The sequence below is a fragment of the Urocampus carinirostris genome, chromosome 6, assembly GCF_059441175.1.
Source record: "Urocampus carinirostris isolate Australia breed hairy pipefish chromosome 6, RoL_Ucar_1.0, whole genome shotgun sequence".
In the NCBI taxonomy this organism is placed as follows: Eukaryota; Metazoa; Chordata; class Actinopteri; order Syngnathiformes; family Syngnathidae; genus Urocampus; species Urocampus carinirostris.
Window position 1 is genome coordinate 33,514,082 of NC_142354.1, and position 19,589 is coordinate 33,533,670.

Below are 19,589 nucleotides of genomic sequence, written 5' to 3' on the forward strand. Positions count from 1 at the left end.
GACATATTACAGCGACATATAGTGGTCAAGTATTACACTGTGTCCCTTTAAAAAAATCTATATTGGTGAGTTTGTTCTCACATGTTGGAAACACAGTAATGGAACAGTGGAGTGCAGACTTTTAGAATCCACTGTTGAGACACTTAATTGAAGTCGCTCACGAGTTCTAATATGCCCGTGGCAACATGTGTTAGCTAGTTGTTTCATAAGGAGAAAAAAAAAGTGGCGAGAGAAAAAGGGAAAGCGGTAGGATAAGAGGATTTTGTCAAGTTGAGATGGCGGCTAATGCTATTGTTCCTACCGGGACCGCCGAAACACCAGAAAAGCTTTTCACACATCTTTGCCGCTTGCTGTCGTGCTGTTACGGGAGATACGCTTACAAAAAGCACAAGGTGGGAAGAAATGGTGGGATTGGTTGTCGGATACTTTAAATGCAAACTACTTAACAAAGTTGGCCAGTAGCGATAAGGATACATAACCAATATAAGACTGTAGCACAAATGTACACCTGGTAGCCTTTCAATGTTCAATTTTATATGTAATAAACTTGTGTCTTAAATCAAATACACAGGGAAAAGAAATAGGCACGAGTTTATCATTTCAATTATTTACATTTCATTTCATTTCATTACCTTGCACTGAAAGGAAAAGCCCACCAATTTTGTTTTACTATTATACAATGGCAAATGAAGGCCAGTTTATTCAATTCTAGTCCATTCTATATTACCAATCGCATCATAGAAATAGCGAAGTGATTTTATATCAAAGAGATGCTCACTCCTCTGGATTCCTTCTTTCAACTTTTCACTTGATAATCCCTGCATAAAAAGTGGAGCAGCTAAGGATGCAGTTTGTCATATTTGTTGTTGGGCATGAAATATGCCATCCCCTAAAGCTTGTCTGAATTTGGAGGCTGGTCTATCATAAATGGACCCGCAAAAAGGATGAATAAAAATCTTTGAGAAAAACGACAAAAGAAGTCAGCCATTTTGATTTACATCAGCGATATTAGAGTTTGGTAATGAAGCATTCTCGAAGACAAATTTGACAGATGGTGCTAAATTGCAATCTTTCTTCCAATCAGATAATTACCATAATATAAAGCGTGCTATAGTAACTAAGGAAAGTAAAAAATTATTCATAATGACTAAGGCCTATAATAATAAATCCACAAAAAAGCCCTCGTCATCTTAAATGTAATCACAGTAATCGTGCTTAACATTGTCAGTGTTGCCAGTTGTAGCACATTCATACAAAATCTTTAATACTTGTAAGTGCTTGGGATACTCAAGAGTCACAAATCAAATTATCTGGAACGGAAGAGCGAGCAAGGCGGGAGCAGCATCCTATGAACATGATACATTTCCAGAATATATCCGCCAAGTCACCGCATTCTGACAATAAGCATTAAAAAATATATATATGTATGTGGATATATAGTCCATTGATGGCACATACAACACACGCACACACGGATTAACCTCACATTACCATCAGCAGAGCCAAACTCAACTTCACTTGAGCAGCGGCGATGCGCAGATAATAAAACAAGCCAACGGCACGTTCAACTTCAGAAGGAGAAAAAAATGAGAGGAAGTTGCTGCCAGCAAAAATAGATAAATAGATAAAGAGGGGCAGGGGCTGTGGGTGGTTGCACTGCCGTACAAGATGCGGCACTAGGAATGCCCGCAAAGTATCACTACACATGTATTGTGTCCTAAAAACATAGCTGACTTGAAGTGGAATTAAAATAAGAAATTTGCTTGTAAATATTTGCATAAAGGGAAAAAAACATACAAGTTCAAACATGATATTATTGAGGATTCTGAACAGCCATTATTAAGGAAATATATTGTTATATGTGTATAATGATTGAAAAGAAAATGTCCAACGTGTTTTATAGCATAACAATGACACCAACATACAAAAGACCCGTTAATGCCTACACATTGATTTTATGAGTCTAATAATGCTTTTTAAAATTAACAATTAGATGTTTATGTTTTATAAACGACAAGATGATTGATACATAGGTAGTATCATGACTAAAGTGCATTATGGTCACGTGTCCCTTTTGTATTTTGTCATTGCACACTTGATTGAAGGGCAAACTCTAACACCATGGAAAGAAACTGCATTCATAGTTGTTTTAAACATGCAGCACATTGTAAATGTAGGCATAATAATTAAAGTTTGAAGTGTTGTTTCTCAACTGGTGGTCCCTGACCCGCTTGTATGTTGTGGAATGCCCTGCAAATACAATCTGCTATTTCACACCACATTAAAAGCCCGGTGAACTTTGTTTACACATAATGAGCATGTTGGTAAATATAGCGAAGAATATATGAGGTATGGATTTTATTATCGTGAAGATTACTGAAGTGAAGCATGTTGGGTTTCAATCAAAATGCTGCTAATTGAGCACGGAAACGGAACGGAACATTATTACTTTAATTTATGTAATTGGTCTTTTTTCTAAAGAAATATGTTCTATTATACCTGGTTTAAACTGCGTTTTGTATTCATTGTATTTGTGCTCCGGCTTGTAACTAGCGTCGGGTGGTGGGTCCACGACTCAGACCAGTTGAGAAGCACCAATTTGAAGCCTGCATTATAGAAGTTTCAATTTACGTATGAATAAACGTTTTTATTTTACTTTTTACAGGACACGCTACTTTAAATTATTGCGCTTTTTACGCACTAGCCGCATGCCCAGTATGGACACTTTGGAAGCTCACCTTGCGCAGGATCCATTGGCAAAGAACGAGTGCGGTCCATCGGAGCATCTGCATCTCACCTTTCGTTCACAAACTCAACTTAGCGTCTCGATCCCTGTTTGCGTATACGCGAAGCCAAAATGAAGAGATGGAGGAGGAGGAGGGTGGAAATCCAAGTTGGCTCAAAGTTTTTGGAGCGTTTCGACGCGCAAATCTGGACGGCAACTTGTGGGCTCGTCTCCTTTTCACGTGCAACCACCGCGCCGTTCCCTTGGGCTCATTGTCAGACTCCGTGCGCGCACAAGTCCGTAATTTGCTGCTGTTTTGGTGGGGCTGTGCGCTCTGTTTCCCAGTTGGGTGCACGGGTTGTGTGTGGCTCTTCTAAGCAGGATAAGAGATACCGTACATCATCTCTCTCTCCTCCCTCCTTTCTCCTCACTTTCTACCTGCACGCGTCACAACCCAAAAGGACCACTGCCTTATAAGCAGTGTTGGGTGCGTAACTGAAATAAGTAATTAGTAACAGATACATCACTTTTAAAGTAATTGCGTTGCCCACCCCAAATGACTGACACCCAAAAGATGCACGTAACTCTGAAAGTAACTATTTAGTCACAAATGACCGTGTATACTTGCATTGAAGCAGACACCCTACTTAAAATAACCACATAATAAAATAAATAGAATAAAACATGTACACCACACATATACATCATAAATCCCCGGATGGTTTTGTATTTTTCGTGTGTTATTGTTTTATTTTGACTTTATCATCAATCATATTGGAACAAACATCACATCACTAATTGAAAAAAGGATGACAGGTTGACAAAGGCTATACGAGACCCGCCCCCAAAATAACTTTAGACGATTCTTCAATCATATGAACCACTTATCATATTTTAAATCGCATCATGAGTTAGTCCGTTCAGAAATTAGCACATTGTTTCAATTACTACAGTGGAACCTCGGTTCTCGACCATAATCCGTTCCAGAACCCTGTTCGAAAACCGATTTGGTCGATCACCGAAAATCGTTTTTCCCATTAAAAGTAATGTAAAATAATTTTAATCCGTTCCAATACCCTGAATATTTGGCAATAACGTAAACATGAAGCTAACCCAGGCTAATCGTACGTTGGCGTTAGCGTAATCTTCCGTACGAAAGATTACGCTAACATGAACGTGTAAAAATAAAAAAAAGGATTATAAATAGGATTTCTTACCTTTGTGGTGGACGGTGGGGGGAAAAAATTTTTCACAGCCTCCTTATTCTTTACTATCGGACTGATAGTAGATTTAGCCATGCTGTATTCACTGGCAAGATTGGAAATTTGTACACCTCTTTCATATTTAGCTATTATGTCTTTCTTAAAGGCAATAGTTGGACGAACAACTTGTTTTTTTTTCACCTGTCCTGCTTGCACCGACCTTCTTCGGAGGCATAACTAGGGGCTAAAAAACCCGTACGCCGCTCAGCATCGCGTACCGGCGTTCGGACTCCGATTTTTTGACCGAACAGCGAAGCAAGAATTTCTCGAAATTTTTGGTCGAACACCGATTTGTCCGATCTGAGAGGTGTTCAAAAACCGAGGTTCCACTGTATATAAGTTTTACAATTTTCTTAGGTTTTTTTCCTATCACATCTTCCTCCCCTTACTTTTTGACAATGTAATGTGTAAAACCTCAAACAAGCATTTTCTCGTTACATTTTAACACCAGACTCATGTTTTGATTACACAATTACATAATTTAGATTTCAACATCACAGAATAGCAATGGAAATAATCGAAAAGTCTCACACAATACGATGTATCATTTTGTTTCGGGTTTTGTTTTTCCTTTTTTATTTTTTTAATCCGGCGTTGTTGTTCCGCTTCTTTAGTTTTGAAGAAAGGAGAATTATCCAGAACTGAGAAAAGCTATTGCGTTCCAGGAACGCGTTCCCTTGTGACGTGTTACTCCCGACAGTCATCTCATCCCTCATTAGCTGCACCGCTTATCCTCAGTAGGGTCGCGGGGGTGCTGGAGCCCATCCCAGCAACCATCGGGCAGTGGGCAGGGGACACCCTGAACTGGTTGCCAGCCAATCGCAGGGCACACAGGGACAGACAACTCGCTCGCTCATTCACACCTAGGGACAATTTGGACCGGCCAATCCACCTGAAATGCATGTCTTTGGAATGTGGGAGGAAAACGGAGTGCCCGGAGGATACCCACGCAAGCACGGGGAGAACATACAAACCCCGCACAGGAAGTCCGGTAGCTGGATTCGAACCCACACAGGAGGTTCCCAAAACCTTAGAACTGTGCCGCACACGCGCTAACCACTGCGCCGCCGTTCTGCCCTCACTCCCGACACTATTTATTTTAAAAAAAAAACGGATTTTGTGTGCTTGTGAAAGGAAGCTATGTTTAGCAACGCTCCAATCATTTTATTATACTTCTGCATGTCCTCAAACTGCACTTGAAAGGAGTACTTCAAGCTCAAAATCTATCAATGCAACCAGCCAAAACAGCATTATGTGCAGTGTAGGGGATAAAGTCCTTTTTGAGTGAAGAATTTATTGAATACTTTTTGCACACATCTGAGATAAAAATCCATCCAGACAAAAGGGCCAAACACTTGCTATCAAAAGCCATATGTACCTAAATGTTGGATATACCCTATTTTAATGTCCATGATAAGCACCGTGTTAAAAGGCGCACTCTCCCTAGCTGGTTCTATTTCTATATTTATCAACATTTACGGCGCACCAGCTCATTTGGGCGCGAGTGCCTTACAACCAGACAGACAAGCATCCAAGTGTGTGTGTTGAAAAATAAGAAGCGCTAGTAAAACTGAGTTTTGTTGTGGTTTGTTATGTATTGATTACAAAGTAAAATACACGGCTAAAAAACTATTGGAGTTCGTTTTTGAGCTTACTCCAACTTGCGAACTTTCAATTTATTCATCTTCAATTTTTCTGCAGCTACTCAGTTTCGGTCTTTTGTTGTGTAGCGTAGAAATCAACACACCAAGGTAGACAAAAACGCGGAAAGCATACAATGGAAGGAAAGTGAGGTTTTGCATTCAATTCATATTTGCGGCGTCAACTCCCTTTAGCCTCCAGTAGCACAATAACTTTCAAATTGCTACATACGCTACGGCGATCCATGAGTACTTCCGCGTGTGCTTCGCGCGTCCTCTTACGCCCAAGCGAGATCTGATGGCAATCAAATAAAAGACAACTAAGAGTCAAAAGAGTTGCATAGAAGTTGCATTTAGTTGTAAATGTGACAGATCTCACTAAGACCTCAGATTTCACCCAAAAATGTTTAAGTCTGTGACCTCTCATTCTCGTGAGCGGGCGCCCAACCCTAAGGCCCCTGAGCTGGTCTCCATCCGCCGTTCTGCATGAGAGACAGGGCGCAAGGCCTGATAGAGGGCACCCAACATTTTGTATTTAAAATCTGAGACGTTTGAATGCACCTCATGGGTGTGAAAATATGGTAGGCTACGATGCAATTCTTTTACTTGCCACTAGAGGAGGCATAACAAAAAAGTCCCGACCCATCGAACTCTAAAAAGAGTGTGCTCTATCAAAGCCGCTTAAAGCGTGAAGCCAAATTAATCACAATTAAAAATCAATTAAATTCATTGATATATATCCATCCATCAATTATCGGCACCGCTTATACACAGTATCGTTGTGCGGGTGCTGGGGCCCATCCCAGCTGATTTTGGGCAGTGGGCAGGGGACACCCTCAACTGGTTGCCAGCCAGTCGCAGGGCACATAGAGACAGACAACTCACTTGCCCATTCACACCTAGGGACAATTTGAACCGTGTAATTACCTCACAAGCATGTTTTTGGAAGGTGGGAGGAAACCGGAGTGCCCGGAGGAAACCCATTTAAGCACGGGGAGAACATGCAAACCCCGCACAGTAAGGCTGGTAGCTGGATTTGATCCCGTGACCTCAGAATTTAATTTGAATGCAACTGGTTGACCATAGTATAAGAATAGCCCCGAAATGTCTGTAAAAGGGCATTCCTAGATCAATATAAGTTACATAAATGGAGGGATGAATAAACATATAAAATAATGAATAAAAATATGAATGAAATAAAATTGAAATAAAATAGATAGATAGATAGATAGATAGATAGATAGATAGATAGATAGATAGATAGATAGATAGATAGATAGATAGATAGATAGATAGATAGATAGATAGATAGATAGATAGATAGATAGATAGATAGATAGATAGATAGATAGATGGATGGATGGATGGATGGATGGATGGATGGATGGATGGATGGATGGATGGATGGATAGATAGATAGATAGATAGATAGATAGATAGATAGATAGATAGATAGATAGATAGATAGATAGATAGATAGATAGATAGATAGATAGATAGATAGATAGATAGATAGATAGATAGATAGATAGATAGATACTTTATTCTTCCCCAAAGGGAAATTCACAAATTCAATAGCAAAATAAATCAACAAACAAATAAACAACAAACAGATAAATTGATAAACAAATAAAGATAACTGCTTGGACTGTGAAAATAATAATAGCAACAAAAAAGATATCGATGCAAGATAGCACATTTTTTGATGAACATGTTTTCGAAATTTGAAATGAAAAAAAGCCTTTTGCATTCAGAGTGTCTGCCTCACCTGTCATCATGGAAATAAAAAATTAGAGTATATGAAACAGTTGTATTTATTCAGTGGAGACTCTCATTTTGGGGATTTTCTTTTTCTAAATCGCTGATTTTATCACTTTATAATATTAATTTTATTATGTAATTATTATGTAACATAAGAATGCGCTGAGCGTCTGCGGATGCAGAGCGAGGCACACATCCACCTTGCCTCATGGCAAAGGGCCATAGTGAAAGATTCTGATTTTGGCATACCTTAGTCTCACCTCAGTCTCCAAAAAGATCAAATTAGTCATGGTGTTAGCAAGTTTGTAAGTCAAGCCATCCAATACGTTTATTTCTTGTTGCGTGGACTTTTTAAAAAGGTAAGATAAGACGGTTTTTTTCCTATGGTACAGTTTATATATGCATTTTTTTCTCTCCCTATTAAACAATGAAAAAGATGTAGGTTAATTTATATGTAAACCAGACTGTGCCTCACCAGACACGAACCTCCACATGTCAGTGATTTTTCTGTACATTTATTGCAGATTTTGCAAGGATGTAGGAGAATAAAAACAATGCTTTTCAAGCAGGTGGGAAAGGATCACTTGAAAGACTTGACAAAAATTCTAGCACTGGTACCCTTTTGTGCGAAATGTCATATCTAACAACAGTAACTTTGGACCGCCTTCAAATAGGATTTAACATTTGCTTGTTGGGTTGGATTTCATTCAATAGCTGTTTTTTCTCATCAACACTGAAAACTAAATTATTTTGATTTGTGGATTACATTTGGAAAAATATAGTTTGCAAGTTTGTATCTAAAGTTTTTGAAGTGACCATCCCAAAACAGTCAAGATGTAAAGTAAACAATAAAAAAGCCGCATTTTCACGTAATGTCTTACTGTAGGGTAAAAAAGACCATCTGCAAGTCTGCAAGAAGCACCGAATGACCATTTCGTCTGCAGGAAATATACATTTGTATCTCCCACGTTACATTTTGAGTATATCTCAATGACCTCTCCGTGCCATGTTTTCAGAAGCATCAACAAATGAGAATGAAAACAAAGCTCGTCGGGACTGAAGTCCCTGTGAAATGTAAGCCTAAGCTCAGTAAATAACGATTCACAACAGTAGGATAACTTTATCTCAATGCTCAATGCAAGCAGTGATGATGGTTTGGGGAGAGGCATTCATCACTCCCAAAAAGTGATCCAGAAGCAATCACTGACTGATAACACTGTTCAGCCAAACCAGAAGTTTTCAGAAGAGGCGTCATCACAAAATGGCAGCCATCTGGCTTCTGTCTATTGTGTATCCTGGTTCTTATTTTAACTTGTTGACCAAAACTTTAAATGCGTGTTTCTCAAAATGAAGCATTTACTACTTCCAACACACAAATTGAATATACTATTATAATCTGCTGACTACTCACATGTGACAAATCAGCACTGGTGAGGACAGGTGGATGCTCGGTGGTCCTGGAACTCCTGCTCCTCTGCTTTCTTTCGACAAAAACTTTTTTTAAGTAATTATTGATCAGTTGCTAAGGTCATAATTCACTCGGCTTGAATATTATATATCCATCCATCCATTATCTGCACTGCTTATCCTCAGTAGGGTCGCAGGGGTGCTGGAGCCCATCCCAGCTATCTTCGGGCAGTGGGCAGAGGACACCCTGAACTGGTTGACATTGTATATCATCAACTGATAAAATAATAAACCTTCCATTTTTTAGCATACACTCATTGTAGTTTTTTTAATCTGATTTATACATAGTTAAAAAACTTGGTTTGAAAATGTATTTGCCCATTATTTTCCTCGAGCTTATGTTTTGAGGTTTTCCTTGCCCGCATGCCGGTTTAAGATCAGGGGATGGTGTATTTGTAGTCCTGTACAGTCCATTGAGACATCTTGTGATTAAGGGCTATACAAATAAATGTGACTTGACTTCAGCATTATTTTAAATGTACTCTTTTATAATTAAATGCAATATTTTCTATCAGCACCTGCCCAATATTTCCATGCACTCCAGTGCTAATCAGTATACTGTAATAGAAGTGTATGCGTGTGTGAACGTGGTAGACACTTGACTGCCTCCCTGTGAGATCAGCTGTCGCTGCAGTGAGGACACACGCTGACAAATTCTCACTTTTTCAATGTTTACCTAACAGTCAATGCTTGCAAGTGGCCTCAATCTTAAATAATTTCTGTGTCTTGAAAATAAACACTCATTTCCCCATTTTTATGTTTTGAACTTCCTCTTTTCAAATACGCTGAGCAAACAAGTTCAGCTGAGAGTGTCTATTTGTTCATCTCCTTTTGAGCATGAAATTCTATCAAAAAGGAAGGACTCCAAGAGTGTAAACATGGCCTCCCTGTTACTTGCTCTTTCTCACACACACACAAACACACACACACACACGGTAAGGCTGCTTTAAAAGCTCAATTTCATGATACACATGAGAAGTGGCAGATGAATTTCGTTCAGCTGTTCTGCGTCCCTGTTCCACTTAGAGCCGACGCCTGCGTCTCAGCTAGACGCTAATGAATGAACAAAAAGCTCCCAATCCACACTCACAAATATTGTCCGACTGGAATTACTCTCCCACGCCTCCCCCTCACACACTCACACACAGACAGATGTCTCTCTCCAAGGTACTCGAGCTCTATATATAAAACAAAGAACTGACACCTATGTGAAAAACGCCACGAAATATCTTTTTTTTTAATGTTATCAAAAAAAAATGCTGAATACAATTTGTAATTGTAATGTTTGAACAAGGGCAACACGGCGGCGCAGTGGTTAGCGCGTGTGCTGCACAGTTCTAAGGTCTTGGGAACCTCCTGTGTGGGTTCAAATCCAGCTACCGGACTTATTGTGCGGAGTTTGTATGTTCTCCCTGTGCTTGCGTGGGTTTCCTCCGGGCACTCCAGTCCAAATTGTCCCTAGGTGTGAATGAGCGAGCGTGTTGTTTGTCCCTGTGTGCCCTGCGATTGGCTGGCAACCAGTTCAGGGTGTCCCCTGCCCACTGCCTGATGATTGCTGGGATGGGCTCCAGCACCCCCGTGACCCTACTGAGGGTAAGCGGTGCAGCTAATGAGATGAGATGTTTGAACAAAATATAGTTTAAAAAACACGAAATAAATAGTGAATATTTGGTTGTAACGATGACTGCCTTTCTAGGACTTGTTGATAACTGTAGTTGATAATATAGAATTAAACATTTTCCCAAAATAATTAGTTTACAGATGATTAAAACCCACCAATAAGTTGAACAATACATTCAGGATTTCATCGAAAGATTGATGGTTCATACCCACCATGAAACGGTTCGTATGACAAAGCGAATGTGGCTTGTATCCTGACCTGGGAATGAATGTGTTGATGACGCTTAGATTCTTAAGGTCAGAATGTTTTCTTTGCTTTCAACTCTAGTTGATAACACAATTTAAAATTATTCAGATGGTTTTAATTTCTTAGTATTTCAATACACACTAACAAAGTCACGGATCTGTGGCACAATCAGTTGGCACATTTGCCTGTTAGCTAAACGGTCGATGGTTTGACCCAACCCAGGGATGAACGAGTTGACGAAGCTCCGAAACTTAAGGTCAGAGTTGCTTGGCTTTTAACTGTAGTTGATTACACAAATGCAAATCCTTCAATTCCCGCTGCATCCATTATTGTGCAAATGTAATCAGTGATATTTTTGTCGATCAATCAACAAAGCTCATGTGTTTTGGATAAAAAAAATACTACTTTGCATTTAACTTCAGCTGATGACACAGAACAAAAACGTTTACTCTTCTAATACTGACAATTAATTTACTCAGAATGTCGAGTTGGTGCGCTGGTAGCACTGAAGAGTGCACAAATGCATGACTCCTCCCTCCACTTGCCGAGTTTTCTTACAGTCTGTAGGCCTACTACAATTTTTCAAACCTTTTTTTAACTTCAAAATTGAAACATGAAACTGTTGCAAAATGAAAACAGGAAGCAGAATTATCCGTTTAGGATTCCTGGGAAGCCCAAAACGTATTGAGATATCTTATCGGGTGGTTGTTGAGTACAATGCGGGAGGTCAGCTGGCAGTAATGGAGCCCTTTGTGTGGTGAAATTGTTATTTCCCGATGGCTGTATGAAACCTGCCGTTGCTGTTTTCTTTTTCTTCTGCAGGGGGCTTCAATAAGGGAAGCAGCGGCGAGAGGGAGCCAATGAGTGCTACCGATGCGTGCCATCATTGTCATTCAAATGTGTTGTTGCGGGACAAGGGGATGGCAGAGGGGCGCTAATGGAGAGCACGGGGAGAAGTGGGATAATTGGAGGGGATGACGCGTGGTGGGACGGGACGCCGTGCGCACATGGACGGAATTTGGTTTAATGGCTTCACCGCATGGACAAGAGGACTGTGGGGATTGGCATGGAAACATGTTGTGATACGTGGGATGTGATCGTATAAAATACAAAGACAAAATTTGTTAATTACCTTGCCAAATGCTATATGTTAGAAAAAAAAAATAATATAATTAAAAAAAAATTTACAGGACCTGTCCCACAATGTACTGCTAAGTTCTACCCCCAAGAATTATTTCTTTAAAACTTTGAAAACAAAACGTTTTCCTCTGCTCTTAAATACGTATAAATAACCACAAATAAATGCTTTTTATTCTACTAGAGAAATGCTTTTAAACCTTTTACGAGCCAAGTTTTTTTTATTAAACAATCTACAGGCACACAACTGTCAAAAATGTTATACAATTTCCGGACCAGTTCCATGTTTTTTTGTCTTTTAAGGAAAATTATCATAGTGCTTAATTTGACTGTACACTCCCATAATTTGTGGTTACTGTGGCTCATAAAGAAATACAGATTATTCATCATAGTTAAAATTTTTGCTGAATTTACAGTATTTTAACCTGTTTTTCGAGTTGTTTTATAAATTATCTTGTTTTTATAATGGAAAAAAATAACCAAAATACTTAAGATGAGAAACACATATCTCCCAGTGGACCATATTTGTGCTATATTATAATTGCATTTTTTTTTTTAGTAAAATACTAAAATAATAATTAAAATCATCAAAATTGAGGGTAAGATTGCCGTTTATATAATTTATCAAACAAAATTTATTATATCTATTTCCCTGTACTACCTCATGGGCAGATAGTCAATATAAAATAAAAAAGGTGATTCACATTTTACTGTACAGCCCTTAATCACAAGGTTACAGTTACTCTTCTGATGACCGGAAGGAAGGAAATATACATTTTGGCAATTTCCTGTGGCAGACTAGACAAGGTCTAATGGCACACGAGCATGCCCCAGCACACCGTCCTAGAGCAAGGATGTCAAACCTATGGCCCATAGGCCGGATCCATGCTGTTGGATGATGTAATCCAGCCGCCATAAATTTCTGAGAATGTCAAAAAAATAAGTGAATGGGATTTTTTCAAAACAAAATGAGCAAATGTCAATTTGATCTGTCAACCACAAAAAAATCAAAATATTTACCCTAATTATTTATGAAGGTTTTGAAGAATATTTGTATGATCTTTGACTAAACTAAAAACTAACTCAAACAAAATAAGATTTAAGGGCGGTTGTATTAGAAAAAAAAACCTTTTGATAATATTTCTTGATGTTGAAATAAATCAAATGGGTTTAATCAAACTTAAACCCAACAGTCAAATTTTGTAATAACATAGTGACTTAAAACTGTAAAATTGGGACTATAGAAAGCACTTGATTATAAGCCACACTCAGTACATTTTTAAAGGAAAAAACATTTTGTATATACATAAGCTGCACCTAAAAATCAGCCACATCTGCCCACATTGACAAATATTTACAAAGAAAGATGGTACACAGAAAGAGTTTTAATAATATACGGTACCTTAACCCATTAAAGTTCCGACGGCCCGCTGGTGGGCGACTAGACTTTTGATAAACAAATATGTTTTTGCACGATGTTACCAGGCACTGAAATACATCATACCACGTATCATTGGAAAACTTAAGATTCAAGATATGCTGACCATTTTCAAAATATACTCATAAGAAAAACATCACAGTCAGTCTGAAATAAGATACCCAAAAACTATAAAGCCGACGTAACTCACTAGTACATCCCCTGGGTCGTCTTCAACATCTTTGAATTTCCGCGAAAATAGGTTTGCTACATTAAGGACAATCCAATAACTCCAACCGTGTGAAATAATTAAATAACTCTAAAACACACGATAATGCCGACAATGCCTTAAACATTTCTGCTTAGTTGGACGTTGCTTCTTGTAATCAGTTCGTTTTGCCACATTTTTTACATTAACAAATAAACATACGGGGCAGCACGGCGGCGCAGTGGTTAGCGCGTGTGCGGCACAGTTCTGAGGTCGTGGGAACCTCCTGCGTGGGTTCAAATCCAGCTCCCGGCCTTACTGTGCGGAGTTTGTATGTTCTCCCCGTGCTTGCGTGGGTTTCCTCCGGGCACTCCGGTTTCCTCCCACATTCCAAAGACATGCATTTCAGGTGGATTGGCCGGTCCAAATTGTCCCTAGGTGGGAATGAGCGAGCGAGTTGTCTGTCCCTGTGCCCTGCGATTGGCTGGCAACCAGTTCAGGGTGTCCCCTGCCCACTGCCCGATGATTGCTGGGATGGGCTCCAGCAACCCCGCGACCCTACTGAGGATAAGCGGTGCAGCTGATGAGATGAGATGAGATGAAATAAACAGACTCGTACATTTATTCCCAATATGGTGGTTAGCCCTTTCTTTTGATTGAAACCTTTGCCATGATGAGTGTCTGTTAATGGTACTTTTATTCATGCACAAAGCATGAAGTTACATTAAACTTGCATCTTCCTCGAAACATATATTCGAAACAAATATTCGACCTGTCTAACTCTTACCTGTGATGCACGTGCGTCCCTGGCAGCCGTTAAAAAAAGTACCGGTAGTTGTATTATTGTATAAGCTGCAGGGATGAAAGCTTGGGGGAAAAATTGTGGCTTATAGACTGAATTTTATGTTAAACCTTTTTTTTTAAAAGTCAGTAATGTTGGAAAGACATGATAACAAACACTGTACTGCTAAGGTGGTGCATTTGGCTGCTACTTGGAAACATGTCCTTACAAATACGGAGCACTGAATACAGTTTTCCGTGATTGACAAGTACCACCTCTGGGATCCAACCCCTGTTCTCTTTTTTTTTTTTTAATAAATAAATGCATATCAAATGCTTTCTCTGGCTGGTAGAGGACAGTGTTGAGTTTGCATAGTGCGGTGAGTTGGTTTAAGTGTAAAACTGCATTTGATCGATTGTTAAAATAAATCGGTTAACAAATTCAATGGCAACATGGAAATCTTTTTCCCCTTTGTGAATAAATATGTTTAGAAACGAACCATTGCCATCCGTTATTATAATATGTAGGGTAGATACTAATGCTCTAACGATTACCCATTGCCCTCACCTGGGCCCGCTCGTTTTGCTCCAGATGCTCCTCGTTGCCTCCTTTTAAACTCAGTGCTCTCATTCACTCCTTGTCAGTCAGTCAACGAACCTCTGCACTTGCAAGACATGCATTTTTACTCTGTCCGGTATCCTGCTCGTCTATCCAGTATCCAGTATCGATCCCGTCCGTCCCGTCCTGTCTGGTATCTTGCTGTTGTATCCAGTATCCGGTATCGATCCCGTCTGTCCCGTCCTGTCCGATATCTTGCTCGTGCACCCTGTATCCGGTACCGACCCCATCTGTCCCGTCCCGTCCTGTATCTTGCTCGTGCATCCTATATCAGGTATCGATCCCGTCTGTCCTGTCCTGTTAGGTATCTGCTCGTGTATCCTGTATCTGGTATCGATCCCGTCTGTCCTGTCCGTTTTCGATCTCGTCTGCCCCTCGCTTCCTGTTCTCCCGTGCCTGACTCCTCTGTCTCACTTCTTCTGCCTAGCGATGGTTGATTCGCTGGCGCTTATGGTCCTGTGCATGACTGCCCCGTTTCCGTAAAATAAAGCTTGGTGTGAAAACGTTACGCGTTTGGGTCCTCCGTCTGTTCGGGTTCTGACAAATGCTGGCTGAACATAAAGCATAGTACTAAAAACAAAGCTAAACGTTTGGAGTAAACATTCTTTTACTGACCCATCCAGCCTGACAACAGAAAGTCTGGATGTGGCCCAAGAGACAAACTGAGTTAGACATCCTTGTACGAGACCTTAGCGAGTCCCAATACAAGGTAGTGATAATACCAGCCTTTTTTAATGAGTATTGGCTCCCCACTAGTGGCAAGAAACACCATAAAGACAAATTCCCATGAATTTAAAGGTGGGGTGTATTATTTGTGGTGACTCAAAAAAGTTGAAAGTTAGATATTTTCTTTATTAAGTATGTGTTAACAAAGCCCAACTGAGTTCAAAGAGCCTTTAGGCTTTGTTTTTAACTGCACCTATCTAATATTATCTTACATTTTCATCTGAGCAATGGGGGAACGGGAAGTGCTGGAGAGTGATACCATGCTGGTCCCTTCAGGATTGTTTTTTTGTATTTCTTTTTGCCAGTGTAGCATGAAAATGGTGAAAATATGAAAAGGGATACCCAAACGCCAGCCCAAACCCCCCAAAAGACAACGGGGCTCTGTAAGGCTACCAACCAGCCTCTCTATATGATTACGTTTAGAACCTGCATTGCGTACTGATTGGAGACTTAAAAAGTAATTACAATAATAACAACACACAGACTTTGAGGCCTGCGTGGCTTTTGATCAAGTCCTGCCTTACGACTTTGAGAGTACATCTCAGTGTTTACATTCCACAGTGTGACCTTGCCTCATAAGTCCCAGGTGTATCCCAATCATATGATGTATGACATCAATGCCACCCGGCATAAAAAAATGCTCACAGTACATCACACTCCGGACCACACCAAGGCCGCACACATAACGTCCAGTATGCCCTAATGTGTCTCTAAATCCATGTGATCAACCTGTCTACACTTCTGGAAAAGGCTAAAAAAATGATGTATTCACGTTTGGGTAGATAGACAGACAGACAGACAGACAAACACACAGGCAGGCAGGCAGGCAGGCAGGCAGGAAGGTAATTTTATAACTTAAAACCAGAGAACAAACTATTTTTAACAGATCCAAACATTTATTTAACAAACAATAGTACTGTTAACTGTACCTGTTTTATTAATGTATTTATTTTTTTATCGAAACCTACTCTCTTAATGACTGTTTAGGGAGTCAGTATGCAGAACACAATGCATGATGAAAATCCGTGAAGTAGCAAGGAAAATGGTATACATATATCTATCTATGTACCTTGGTCATATCCCTCAAGAGGGGTGACCGACAACAAGACAAACATACAATAACAAAGAAAATAAAAGGGAAAAAAATAGCAAAAAACATGCACAAAATTTTTTGGGGACCATGGCCAACCCAAATTTAGTTTACCCAAACAAGGCACCTCCGCACCTAAGTCGGTCATGCTTTCGTCCCTCCAGATGAAATGGGACACAAGAAAGCGGCCATGTCACTGGAGTCAGAGTGACACAACACACTCTTTTGTTCAACAGCAGGGCCCGACAGCTTTCACCGGTTTACCCCTGCAGCATCATACGGGTGCCCAGCCCATCCTTAAGAACGCGTCCACAATCCCACTATCCCACTATCCTTTCTCAATATGTGTATATATACATATATATATATATATATATATATATATATATATATATATATATATATATATATATATATATATACACATATATATATATATATATATATATATATATATATATATATATATATATATATATATATATATATATATATATATATATATATATATATATATATATATATATATATATATATATATGTGTGTATATTATATATTACTCAGATGCAGGTCATATTGTAATTTGTTGGACGAGGAAAAACATGTTTGCGTCAAAGAGAGTGTTCAAGCAGCCATTGTTCTCATTCTCATTCCACAAGATAATCAAGCATGCTGGAAGCAAACAGGACCTGTCGGCACCGTGCAACTTTCCATCTCAAGCGCACATGCTCTAGCATCTGCTCGGCCCTCCTTCATCCCCACCTTATTAAGATTCGCATCCCAGAAAGGTGACTCGGTAGTCGGGCACGGTGACAAGCCGCCACCCCTCAGCAGCCAGCAGCCTGGAGGTATTGTATGTAGGCGCTGTGACAGGTAGCTACGCTCCCCTGGGTCTCTCACTCTTGCCTTTGGTGTGTACGTGTGTGCGTATGTGCCCCACGTGACTAAGACAAGCAAGATTATCAAGTCAAAGATGAGCCTTGACAATAATATCTCAAGGGTCTAGATTTGTATCAACGTGAGCAAATCGAGGGTGGCGACAATTTTTTCGTTAGGGATCTAAGTACTCTATGTACATATTTTTGATTGTTTGTTTTTATGTGTTAGTGTGTGTGTCCATCCGGGAAACCTACATCTTTTCCCGGCAGAAAAAAATGTGCAGAAGAATTCAACTCTGCACATTTGGTTTTGTTGACTCTTTTTTCCAAAGAAGACAATCCACTCTCCCAGCCCAGATCGACATTAGATATTAACACCATATTTTACATGCAGTCTGTAGGTTACACTAGATATGAAAACTGCCAAAAATTCTGACTTTTTGGTTTTGCTATCTCAGCAGCCTTCCGAGAAATATATTTTACTCTCCAATGCCAGAACAGGTTTAGCCAGGATCACACATTTTCACAAGCAATCAGGTTTGTCACTCTGGACTTGAGAATGACCACAAAAAGACTCTGCACTTTTTATTTAAATACATTTCTCTCTGCAGCATGGCGGCGCAGGGGTTAGCGCTTGTGCGGCACAGTTCATGTCATGGGAACCTGTCGTGGGTTTAAATCCAGCTCCAGACTTCCTGTGCGGAGTTTGTATGTTCTCCCCGTGCTTGCGTGGGTTTCCTCCCACGTTCCAAAAACATGCATTTCAGGTGAATTGGCCGGTCCAAATTGTCCCTAGGTGTGAATGAGCGAATGAGTTGTCTGTCCCTGTGTGCCCTGCGATGGGCTGGCAACCAGTTCAGGGTGTCCCTGCCCACTGCCCGGAGATGGCTGGGATGGGCTCCAGACCCCCCGCGACCCTAATGAGGATAAGCGGTACGGCTGATGAGATGAGATGAGATGAGACATTTCTCTCTTAAAGGCCAGAACAACACTCAATGTCAACACAATATCTTGCAGACATTTAGGGTTGAACTATACGTAGAAAAAAAATCCCCAAAACTCGACACTTTTGGTTTTGTTGACTCAGCATTTTTTCATTTTTCACAAAAAAGCTCTCACAGACCAGAACAACATTGAGTATCAACACCATCTTTTACAGCTAGTCAGGTAGGGTTAGCCCAGATGTGAAAACCCCCAAAAAATGCTGACTGGCACGTTTGGTTTTGCTGACTTCCAAGAAAGACAATATACCCTCCAATGCAGAACAAGCATGGCCAGCAATCAAGTCAAATTACATTTATTTGTATAGCTGCACAGGCAACAATTAAACCATACCCTGATCTTAAATCACCATCTTTCACAAGCAATCAGGTACTGTAGACCACTGTGAGGTGTTTGACCCTGCCAAAAAGGAAAATGCCACCCACAAATAGTTTTATGTCTGAACGATGGTGATGCTCGAATGGTGCACAGCCATTCTAGTTTTTATGGGTTTCATGTCCATATCCAATTACACTTGTCATGTCTTCATCGCAGGACACCAAAGTCCGTCCTTGCTGCCAATAGCAAATACAGAAGCTAGCTAGAACCCAGCCACCTGGCTTTCATTACACACAGTACTCACTGGGGTCCCGTGCATGCGCATTGTACAAGGCCATTGAGATTAAATAAAAATAATATATTTCATAGAACGTAAATTAACATTATGACATCTGGCTTCACCCACCAAAATTGTTTTGCCAACAGACAAATAAGATGGTAACCACTATAGGGCACTGAAAGACCACTCTATATTTTTCTCAAAGGCAGAACAGTTACCGTATGTAGTATCATTCAATTGTAACGATGCATTTTTAATTGTATCCACCGTATTTTCCATTAAATATGGCGCACTCCTAAATTTCTGGCCGATTTGTTTTTTTTAGGTGCGGAAGAGAAAGAAGATGATTCATGTATTTTTGCCTAATATTTGAAAAAATATATTTTTGATGAATTACATTTTTTGACCACT

The 19,589-nt window shown here is 39.9% G+C and overlaps 1 protein-coding gene across 1 annotated transcript in view; it reads right to left on the reverse strand.

Moving 5' to 3' along the window:
* Positions 1–3,087, reverse strand: part of nxph4 (neurexophilin 4) — an 85,503-nt gene extending 82,416 nt beyond the window's left edge. Inside the window, exon 1 of the mRNA XM_088338797.1 lies at positions 2,739–3,087. Within this exon, the coding sequence (XP_088194923.1) occupies positions 2,739–2,792 (54 nt within the window). The 5' untranslated portion in view covers positions 2,793–3,087. The remainder of the gene's footprint in view (positions 1–2,738) is intronic.
* Positions 3,088–19,589: the final 16,502 nt, after the last annotated feature.